General features: G+C 40.9%; 1 protein-coding gene and 1 long non-coding RNA gene across 2 annotated transcripts; both read left to right on the top strand.

Moving 5' to 3' along the window:
• The first annotated feature begins 6,722 nt into the window (after nt 1-6,722).
• On the top strand, nt 6,723-7,793 carry LOC149949047 (uncharacterized). Its single transcript, XM_090171227.1, has 3 exons — nt 6,723-7,013; nt 7,069-7,203; nt 7,449-7,793. Exons 1-3 carry the CDS (start codon nt 6,723-6,725, stop codon nt 7,791-7,793), a joined length of 771 nt encoding a protein of 256 aa, XP_090027353.1.
• A 1,055-nt stretch (nt 7,794-8,848) lies between these two features.
• On the top strand, nt 8,849-10,003 carry LOC149949048 (uncharacterized). The gene is made up of 4 exons (XR_016480563.1): nt 8,849-9,050; nt 9,186-9,385; nt 9,476-9,613; nt 9,789-10,003. It is a non-coding gene; the product is annotated as an uncharacterized LOC149949048 (long non-coding RNA).
• The last annotated feature ends 1,536 nt before the right edge of the window (nt 10,004-11,539 follow it).

Here is an 11,539-nt window from a genome sequence, read left to right on the forward strand (position 1 = left end):
CCCTGGATATTGCTCGTGCTCGTACCCGCAAGGAAAAGTGAGCCGGAGCCCCATCATGCTGAAACCACATGTGTCTTACAATTGCTATCGGGACGTCTTCAAGAAGGTCAGGTAAGAAGTCACGAAGGAAAACCATGTACGTCGTCCCATCTAGTCTTGGTGGAAACATGTACGGACCAATTAACACATCTCCAACGATTCCAGCCCACAAATTTACGCTAAACTTTTCTTGAAATCCACGGGTAAATGTTGCATGTGGATTGACGTGGGCCCATTCATGCTGGTTGTGAGTGTTGAATATGCCCTCCCTGGAAAATGTGGCTTTGTCACTTAACAGTACAGATCTTGGAAAAACAGGATCTTGGGCGGTTTGCTCGGAAAACCATCGTGCGAACTCCAGGCGCAATGGGAAATCGGTCGCTTTGAGATCTTGCACCTTTTGTCGGTGATAAGGGTGCAGTCCGTCATCGTGAAGAACACGCCAAACGGACGAATGATTGTACCCCAAGGAATGCGCGACATCACGTGTGCTGGTTGAAGGGTTGTTATGAAAGGCCTGCAGGACATCCGCTTCCATCCGGGGATTGCGCATATCCCTTGGGCGGCCAAGGTCTTGATTGATTGCCTTAAGAAATATCCTAAATATCTCGTCTTCAAAATAAAGTTAACAGTAATTTCTTACCCGTGTTGCACCTGTCTCGCGCAGTCGCTGATGGACATTCGTAAAAGTTCTTGGATTTGGGATATTTCTGTTCGGGTACCTTTCACGGTAAAGTTGTTGAGCAACATTTGCATTACCATCCGCTCGTCCGTACGTAAAATGAATGTCCGCAAGTTCTTCAGTGGTATATCGATAACGCTCCATGACTGGTAGTAATGTCAAACTGATGGATAAAATACAGGACCAACAGGCCTTTAAATACCGTTTTTAGTCGCAGCGAAACAAATGATTAAACCTGTTGCTAGGCGGTTTCCAAACAGGACTGGATATTTCTTCTAGCAACATGTCTACTCATTTGTTTCGCTTCGACTAAAAACGTTATTTCAAGGTCTGTTGGACTATTTTCTCAATTGTCTCTGCAGGCCTTCCTTAACGAACCTTCGACCAGCACACGTGCTGTCGCGCATTCGTTGGGGTACAATCATTCGCCCGTTTGGCGTGTTCTTCATTGCTGCCGACTTTGTTTAGGAGCTGGAGGACGACATTTTGAGCATTTGCTTTAACAAATAAAAGTTTTTTGCTCTCGAAAATTTAGAGTTTTTTGTGGTAGTACAGTTTCCTACTACCCCTTTAAAACCGGCTTTCTAAAAGCGCTTTTCCTATTCGGCGCAGAGGATCGCGACAAAGACAGTCATACATCTTTACTCGACCTCTATAACACCTCAAAGTTACTGTACTGACTTCTGAAACACCCTGTATAACTCCCAAAACTCTAGACAAATTAAGCTTAGTAGGGTCTTTAGAAAACACGATATACCGTTCGGGTACCACAGACGAGAAAGCTATTGAGATTATAACCGCTACCACAAAAATAGTGCATATTCTTAAACAAAATCTTACCTAACTTGATTAGAAGAACAGACCCTAACTACCCTAAAAAATCACAAGGACATTTTTATTACTAAATCTAACAAAGGAGGACAAGTAGTCATACTTGACAAACCCCACTATTACGAAGAAGTTCTTAACCTATTAAAGGACCTGATGATGCCTCTGTATAAGACGGCGAAACTAGTCGTGCGCTCTGTATAGCGTATTATAATTTTTAATTTATATTAAAAAGTTTTTACTGTGTAATTAAAGTAGTTTGCCTTCGTTTTTATTATCACATACATAGGTGCCGCTTTTAATTAAGTCTTATAATCAGTTACTACGTCAATTAATTAGTTTTCGAAATATAAATTAATATAAATTTATTATATTTCTAACAATTATTCAATTTCATCACTTGAAATATATATATCTTCGAAACCAGATAAATTATCGCCCTCGCACAACATGGGCATGGAATTGAGGGGCATTTCCTCACTGCTAAGCGAAGAACAATTTTCTTCTTCCTCGGTTTCTTACTTATCGACGTCAATGCATTTATTATTTTTACACCGTCATTCAAAGGAACGAAGTAATAGTGTGAGGGATTTATGTGAATAAATGGCCCAAGATGACGCGGAACATCTATAATTTCAATATGCCCTTCCGAGCGATCAAATGGTGAGGATAAACTATCCAAAAGTCCGAATCACCGCCGTCAAAAATTGAAATTACCGACCCATCACTCTCGGTGTCTAAAATAAATGAATAAAAAATATTGGTCCCACCATATAAAGAGTAATCAGTAAATTGCCAATCCACGATCCAAACTAAGGGCCCGGTGCAGAGACGTTTTTTTCACTCTCGTAACTTCACAATCCTCGTAAATTTACAAGGGAGTTGGCGTGGTCAATGAACTTTCGAGAAAACAAACTCGTAACTTAACGTGTGAATTTCACCATCTATTTACAAGCGAACGTTATAACACTTGCCCAGTTGGGTGATGTTACAAATTTATAATCAATTATTTCCCATATTACAATGCTACCAACCCCTGACTTAAATTCCCTCACTTTCCAAGACTATCAGCCACTAATTTACATAACCCTCATTTTACAGTGTTGTCAGATAATAACTTAAACTTCCCCACTTTGCAGGTTTACCCACCAATATCTCAAACTCGGCCACTTAAAAACATAACTAAACAATAAGTACTTTTAACTTAACAAAAAGCAAATTAAATATTATTTCTTTTTGGGCAAAGTGAACAATTCTGGACCACCTTTTTTGTTGCGCTTGAAAAGTTAAATTCAAAAAGGAAATATTCGTAAAAACAAAAACAATTTTGTTTAAAACTATTAATTTAACTGTTGCGTTTTAGAAATTCTAATTTAAAAAAGGACTATTTTTAATTTTTAATTTTTCTCAATATACGCAATTTGACTATTTGTGGGCCACATGCCCTAATGTGGACCACGGTGTGACCTAAAGTGTACCGGTTGATTTCTATTAATTAACCACAGTTTTAAACTACAGGCCTACTTCTAGATTAAGTCAAATATTTTAAATAGGCATAGGCCTACGTATTAAAAATAAAACTGCACGTAAACATTTTTTTAAAAACAATGCAACATTTATTTGAAAGATTAATACAAATTTAATCGAACTGGACCTAAACGTTTCTACTACAAATATAATACTGGACTAACCTCTGTTTTGGCTAGTTTCATTTAAATATATTTAAATATCCCGCATTTTTCAAATATAAACCATTTCTAAACCGGTCCAGAAATGGTTTATACAGTGCTCCAGATATAATCAATTGCTAGGTACAAAATAGGACTACATTAGTTCACAATAGGTCGAGGGTAGGTTCAGAATAGGGCAAATCGAATAGTTTCTTAAAAACAATTTTTTAAAAAGAATTATATTTTTTTTAAACTTACGACTATTTTTAAAAATAAACTAATTTACTTACGTAAACGTTATATGCGATGTAACATTAAATAACCATCACGAAATGCATTAAAATTCAAGGTTTTCTGGAGCTCAAAGTGAAAGTTCTGTCTGAACATTTGGCGGGAACTCAACACTGGTTTTTAATTACCAAGGTGCGCATGGCGGCTTTTAGCAAATTCGGTTGGTTGAATAATATTGAGTTTTCTACATATTTACTGCCATCTATTTGGAAACATTATTTATTACAAGATATAAGAGGTTCGGCGGATTATTTAAAACTCAAAACAAATATTCGAGCTATAACCTATAATTTTTTATAAGAGATTTAAAATGGTGGTTCAGAATTGGTCGTGGCCCAAATTAGTTCACTTTGCCTTTTTCAAATGAACACTTAATTATCTAAAATCATTGCAATTTCACAAATTTGGCATTTATTTTTTTTCGTCCGTTTCAATCAGATTTTGGTCTATTGCTTTTTCTTCAGTAATATTTTTCCCGTCTTCCTCCTGAATAACAATGATAAAAATATGGTTTGAATTTTGTATAATGATAAAACATAAATACAGATAATCACAAATACGAAAGGAAATTTAACACTTACGACTTTCTCCATCATCTCCTTCCTTTGGTTACCGTACGCCTTTTTCTCCCTTTCCTTCTCCTTTTTATTCTTCTTTTCACGTCCCCTTTCTTCTCCTCCTCTTTTTTGTTTTGGTTTTCCACCTCCTCCTAGTCTTTGTCCTTCTCCTTTTTATTCTTCTTTTCACCTCCCCTTTCTTCTCCTCCTCCTTTTTGTTTTGGTTTTCCACCTCCTCCTTCTCTTTTTCCTTCTTGTTCCTTTCCGCATCCTTCTTCTTTTTGGTTATCGGCATCTTCCTCCGCCTTTTTATTCTCCTTCTGTTTCATTATTTAATCCCCTTTTCCTCTTTTTTATTTAGCTTTTAGACAGCCAACGCCTGAAATTCCTCATTGCTTATTATCTCGAACTCCTAAATTTTTTTTTCAAAAAAACACCTATAATACCAATAAATCTTAAAAAAAATAATGTATACTTACCCCTGGTCTACCCTTACATAAACTGCAACCTAGTACCTCTTCGTGGTGGAATGGAGTAACAGGTGGAGGGGCAACCCTTCATGCTGGCCAACTAAAGCTATGCTTCTTCCTTAAGCTAAGGTGTGAGGTTTCGTGCTGAATGCTGAGTGGTACCGGGGAAGCGTAAATACGGTATCGTGAACGATACCCTCGGGGCACCAGGCGACACCCCGTTGTATTTTAGCCTTCCGACCGAACAGAGGATTAAGAGCGGTAACTTTTTACATTCCACTTTTCTCGTGGGACCAAATATATAAGCACAAAAAAACAAAAACAGTGTTTGAAAGAACCCGCCCTTAAGCAAGGGGCGGGTTCATCTTCTAATGTTACCCGCCCTGTTCCTAACCTTGAGGGGGGACTTACCCCTACAGGAACCCAGCCTAGCCTTCAAGGGTCTGCCATTGACAAGATGCAGTCGGTGAAGCAAGGGTTCAAGGGGGATAAGCCCCTGAATAAAAGTCAAAAGCGGAATCGACGCCGCAGGGAAAAATTGATGCAGGAGGAGGTCTCTAATAAGGACGAACCCCCGCCATCACTTCCAAAACGTTCTAGGGAAAATGACTCCCCCGATTCCCAGTCTCAGGTTTCCAAAAAGGTGAAGTCTCACGACCAAACCTATAGTGAAACCGTAATGAAACAAAGATGGCCATCGTCAAAGAAGGCTATCCTGTGAAGACCATCTCTGCAGAGGAAATGGGCACCATTCAGCTTGAGATTCTTAAGCGGATAGATTGGTTACCTTCGGGAGACCCTCTACCTCGTTTTGCGAACTTTCAGCTGGTTGGGGGCGCCATTCACTACCTCTGTAGGGATGCGTTTACAGCGGATTGGTTGGTGGGAGGATTTGACCAGAAGGAATTGGTCTCCGGGAAGGTCACGGCTTTTAGTAATGAAGGCCGTCGACCTACCGAAGCCCTTCAAGGTAGCCTTCCGCACCAAGGACATTTACACAAAGCATGGCACTGTCCTCCTTCGTAGACTAAGGACCTACAACAACGCGCTAAATACGCAATGTTGGAAGGTCAATGTTGGATCTTCCACGTGGATGGATATGCGGTAAAGGCTATCAAGGAGGCAGGACACCGAGCCTTAACGGGTCTGGACAGTGTGTCAGAATTTATAGCCCGGTGTACCTAGTAACAGAGACCATACCACCGGAGGCCTATCATCATAGTGCCCTACGCCAGCGTCCACCTAGCCCGGTCAAGTGACAAATCCAGCATGGGTAGCAGAACCCCACTACTTATGGTCGCACCTTTGACGCAAGCCACTCAACCCAGCAGAAGGTGCAGCAATGGGTGGACCAATCCCCACTTCGCACACAGCAGTGGGATTAAGAATGGATACTATAGCAACTCCAGCCGACACCCTACCTACGTAGGTAAGGAGTCAAACCCTTTGGAGAGAGCTCCTAAAGGGGAACAACGAGCACACAGCAGCCCAAGTAACCCGGCACAGCTGTCACCGGAGATCCCGGTGGACCCCAAAACGCCGGGAAACAGGACCGCCGTGCCCGCATATGGAGGGCCGCCGCCCCACAGCAGGCTACCCAATCCGCCGAGGCGACCAGTTTGCATGGACCCTCTTCGTTAACCTGAACCGAAGTTCAGTATCCAGCCCAAACCTGACCAAAGTCGGAGGTGGAGATAGGACCATTTGATCAGAGCTAACATCTCCCAGTGCGCCACCGCCCTTGTGGGTTACAAGAGCCGGACCCCGACTCCCCGGTTAAGCCACCAATTATTGCACACTCTAACCCATATATTAGGGCCAACGGGTCTGGACAGTGGTATCTTTAAGATACTTCATGAACCTGACCCGATAGCTCTGGTGGATCCTGTAAAGGAGGGTGGTTCAGTCGAACCCTCAGCCTTGGAGATCTCAAGGATGGAAGATGAGGCTCTGGCTGGCGGGGACACAGGAGAGGACATTCATATGGAAGATACTCTCATGGAGGACCTAAAGGTCTTTGACTTGTCGGACACCGACGAGATCAAAGAGGTTGTACCACTGGAGGGTGCAACAGGGGGGCAGGCCAGGGATACAAGTCGGACCGGTGGGTGTGTTGGAGTCTCCACAACCACCACTGTGTCTGAATAGACATCTAAGGCCAGCAACCGAGCTCACCTTAAATAAGATGAGTTTAAAGTTGCTGCAAATTAATTTCCACCACTGCAAGGCAGCCACTGCAGTTCGCTGTACGAGGTTCGCAAAGGAGAGCTTCGACGTCGCTCTCATACAGAAGCCATGGACTGCCAATGGGAAGATACTTGGTCTCCAAAATGCAGGTAATATATTCTATGATTATAACTCTGCTACACCCAGGGCTTGTGCACTGATACATAAGGGCATTCATGCCCTTCCGCTCTCAATGTACACCTCCAGGGATATCGCCACGGTAAAACTCATCACGGATGGTGGTGGGGAGGTTACTATGGCATCGGCACAGCTACCGTACAACGATGCTCTCCCCCCACTCGCAGGGGATGGCCAGATTGGTCAACTACTGTGAGAGTTCGGGGAGGAAGCTGGTCATCGGTTGCGATGCTAATGCTCACCTCGAAATCTGGGGCAGCTCAGACTGCAACCAGCGTGGTAACGACTTAATGGAATATCTGGTTAGTACTAGACTTCACATTCTAAATAGGAACAATGTACCAACTTTTGTTACCTCTAACAGAAGTGAGGTCATTGATCTCACACTGTGTACAGCAAATGTCGCAGATAAAATCGAGAACTGGCATGTGTCTAACGAACCGTCTTTGTCGGATCACAGACACATTTGCTTTAATATTCTGGTAAACCCTTTATGGGCTTGCACCACTATTCGTAACCCTAAAGGCACAGATTGGTCTGGTTACAGGGAAGACCTAAGCTTCTTCGTAAGGGTGATAAGCCACGGCTGTCATCGGTGTTGGATTTCGATTTGGCTGTTGATCGCGTTCAACAGTGCATTATCTACTCCTATCACCGCAATTTTCCGGCAAAGCCTGTCAACCGGCCAAGGCTAGTGCCTTGGTGGAACAACGAGATTGGCAGGCTGCGCAAAGAAACTCGTAGGCTCTTCAACAGGGCAACGAAGGGAAGTGATTGGGATGCCTATAAACGCACCCTCACCACCTACCACAAATCTATCCGCGATGCCAAGAAGGCTTCGTGGAGAGAATTCTGCGAGAACATAGTGAATGTTCCCAGTACGGCCAAATAAATGAAAATTTTGGCACTCGATAATACTAAGCACCTTGACACCATTAAGTTGAAAGATGGTGGTTTTTCCACATCCGGTAAGGACACTGACACATATGTTAGATGTACACTTTCCGGACTCTAAGGTCACCAGCAATGGTGGCACTGGCAATCTCCCTTTGAGGATCAATCGAACCAAAAGGGAAGATTGGGCAGTGGCGAATAAGGTCGTCACGCATTCTCGACTTAGGGCCCGTTCCAGAGACGAAAATTTCTCGTTAACTAACGAAAAAAGGGGCGTGTCTTGTTAATTAACGAAACTTTTTCAAAAACGCGTTCCAGAGACATTTGAACGAGACAAAAAGTTTTGTTTTTCAACGAGAGCTAGACGAGAGCTCCGGAGCTCTCGTTTACGCGTTCGGAGGCGAAAATAGTGAAAAAATGGCGGCGGAGTTTCTTCGAGCTAACATGATAAAACAAGGTGTAAACAATATTGAAACAGATGTCCCGCTGAAAATAATGTATCGCGAGTGACCCAATACTATGAATTGAATATAAAAAAAGGATTTTTGGCACTACCAATCAAACATATACCTGAAACCGCGTTTATTGTGCTACAAATGGGAATGGCCAAGGCCCCTAGATTAGATTTTGCTACGCAGGTAAGAATTCGTATATCATTATTTTTATTTAATATCGAAACGAAAAGAAGAAAGAAAGATCTTTTCGTTTTGATATATAAAATGTGAATCTGGGAGCAATTGTATTATAAAATAATCTTATTAAAGATCATCATAATCATCTGCTGTATTTGTTTTGGAAAGACGGAAAATTGTTATCGACACAAAACTGTCAAGTTGAGTGTTTGTCGAATCATTCACAACATCAGTCGAATTATTTTTTTGTACACATTATATAAATAAAAAGTATTTCAATTCTTAAAATAGAAGTATTTATTTATTATTGTAGCTATCATTTAAAGAGAATGGGGAACACATCTCCCTTTTGACCTGATACCCAATGATAAAAACTGCCTAATATACTGAATGAAATGTTTATTGAGCCCCTAACTACTTTTATGGGTAAAAAATTACCGGAAGGTGATAACCACCTTTGAAAAATATCCAAATGAAATTCAAATCTACCGCCAAACTGATATTAAGTGAAAAAACCTGCTTGAAGATGGAGACAGCTCCGTTGGACGATGGGTCAGCTGACAACAATAAAGAAATAAGTTTCATTGTCGTGGGAAGTGTTACATCTGAAAGCTAGAGAAAAGGTAATAAGTAATATTCATTAAATTAATTAAAAAGTAGTAGACATACTGCTGGTAAATGTAATTATGTTTCAGGGTTATTAATTATTCGTTCATAAGGCGAGGTCACTGAAATAAAATTTTCAATTTCGTTTTCAGCCCGAACAAAAGAGTTGAGTATGGTAACCAGAATTTTATTGGTATTGTACAAATGACTGGAAAAGGAGAGAGAAAATTGCGCATTTCGTTTAGAATAATTTCCTAAAACCCATTCAATCGTTCTTGATTATTTACTACAGACAGAGCAACGTGGTCTAATGTTTCAGCACTGCTAGCAGCAATAGGTTCGGAGGGCACAGGTATGATGTTTTTTATAGCTTCTTTTGTCACCTTTAACAGGTATACCAAATTATTACTTATATCTTAATTAATGTCAATCTATTTTTCAGAGAATGTAGGAAAAGAGCAACGTTAACAATACATAAAACACTTTTGGATTTTTCCTTTACCGTTGGCCTAGGCGGATTTGGAAGTGGGTTTTCAGCCCTTGCGTCTATTTAAAAAATGTAACTAAGCTATATCTGCTAGTAAGTAATACATCTAAACTGAGCGTTTCTAAATAAACCCATTTTATTGACAATATCTTGCATTGTCAATCTTTGTTGCCGTTGTTTTGTCATCAATATGGAAATCCTAATTAATTTTCAATTAAATAATGTTATCCTCTACTTAATAGAAATATTTTACCACGTCTCTTTGCAGCCAAATTAAGGGGAGCATTACCAACCTCGCTTGGTGGAGTACTCATAGGAGTAATGTGAAAACGCCCCGTACTTGGCGTACCAATAAAAAAACCACTCATTCTCGCTGGTGGTATGTGAAACTGCTAGCGCGTAGAAGGTACGGGGCTTTATTTATATTGTTTCAAATTGTAATGTATATTTAACAATTCAAATTTTATATTTAAAGTAAATAAAGTAGAGTTTAATGTACTTGTTTCTTCATTGCTGTACTACCAATGCGATTTTCAACACCTGCTATACCACGAATCATAGTTTCGCCAATTAGTTTCAAGTGGTGTCAGCTAATCTCCAGTTGATTTTCTGATCATTATGATATCTTGGGCCAGTGTCTTTACGATGTTTTTTAAGAAAGACCATTTTGTTCTAATTTGTAAGAGAGTTCTTTTTGTCCCCTTACCAACGGCTGACACTTCTTTTGCCATCTCTTTCCACGCTTTTACTATGTTTTTGTAGGCTTTCACTACTGCCATAACTCCGTTGACCAAACCCATTCTAGCTTCAAGCCCAGCAACAATTACTTCCTTTTGCCTTTCATTCAACCTGAGTTAAACTTCGCCCTTAGCTCTGCTTCTTTGCTTACCCCATTTTTAAATAAATAAATAAATGCAAATATTATATAAAAACAAATGTAAATAACCACCAAAAATTGTAAGTTTATAAATAAAATTTAATAAATATAATAAAATAACTGCTAAATAGCCGAGATTACGTAGTCGAAACTCGAAAATTGCTACTTTTTACAAGAAAGAAATCACAGACAACGCTAAGGCTTAACTGAGCGATTGAAGTGACCCGCTTACCGCCGATATTTTCCGGCTTTTTATTGGCTCCGGACGGGGGCGGAGCTTATTAAAAAAAAGGCGAAATAACAAGAGCGGGAGTTTACGAAGTCTTATTAAAATGACTCTGGAACGCGTTTTTATAACTCTAGTCTAGGTAAATCGGTTTCGTTAAATCGCGAGTCTTGTTTTTAAACGAGACTTTTGAAAACGTCTCTGGAACGGGCCCTTATTTGGGCTATTAAGTCGTTTAAACCCTATAAGTCCCCAGGACCGGATGGGATATTTCCTATCCTTTTACAGGAGGGCAGTGATATTCTTTGCCCTCTGCTGCTGAGAATCTACAGGGCTTGTATTGCTCTAGGGCATTTACCTAGCACCTGGAAGCTGTCTCAAGCAATCTTTATACCCAAGCCTGGTAAATCTGATTACCTGGATGCTAAGGCTTTTAAGCCAATTAGTCTTACCTCTTTTCTCCTAAAATTTCTGTAGAAAATGGTGGACAACTATATTAGAGAGGAGGTTCTTTGTAACTCTCCTCTGTCGGATGCTCAGCATGCCTATCAGAAAGGCAGGTCTACTTTGACCGCCCTGCATGGTATCAGCAGCTGCCTGGAAAAGGCAATTGAATACAAGGAAATTGCGCTAGGAGTTTTTCTGGATATTGAGGGAGCCTTTGATAAGGTCTCAAGCGCAGTTATACTTAAGGCTGCGAAAAGATTTGGTTACAATGATAAATTTTGCCTTCGGATTAAATCTATGTTAACCGACCGGAAAGTGGCATCCTCCTTGCTGGGTGACTCCCTTATGGTCTCCACCAGTCGTGGTTGCCCACAGGAGGGGGGTTCTGTCTCCCCTACTTTGGTGCCTGGTGGTGGATGAGCTTGTTCGGAGGTTGAACAGGGGAGGATGCCGCTGTTTCGGTTACGCT

The sequence above is a fragment of the Leiobunum rupestre genome, chromosome 4 (assembly GCF_980474605.1).
Source record: "Leiobunum rupestre chromosome 4, qqLeiRupe1.1.hap1, whole genome shotgun sequence".
Classification (NCBI taxonomy): domain Eukaryota; kingdom Metazoa; phylum Arthropoda; class Arachnida; order Opiliones; family Sclerosomatidae; genus Leiobunum; species Leiobunum rupestre.

Coding starts and splice junctions, on each gene's coding strand:
- LOC149949047 (XM_090171227.1), top strand. CDS start 6,723: ATGAGTTTAAAGTTGCTGCAAATTAATTTCCACCACTGCAAGGCAGCC. Junction 7,014..7,068: donor TCACGGATGGTGGTGGGGAG/GTTACTATGGCA, acceptor CCCCACTCGCAG/GGGATGGCCAGATTGGTCAA. Junction 7,204..7,448: donor ACGACTTAATGGAATATCTG/GTTAGTACTAGA, acceptor GTCTGGTTACAG/GGAAGACCTAAGCTTCTTCG.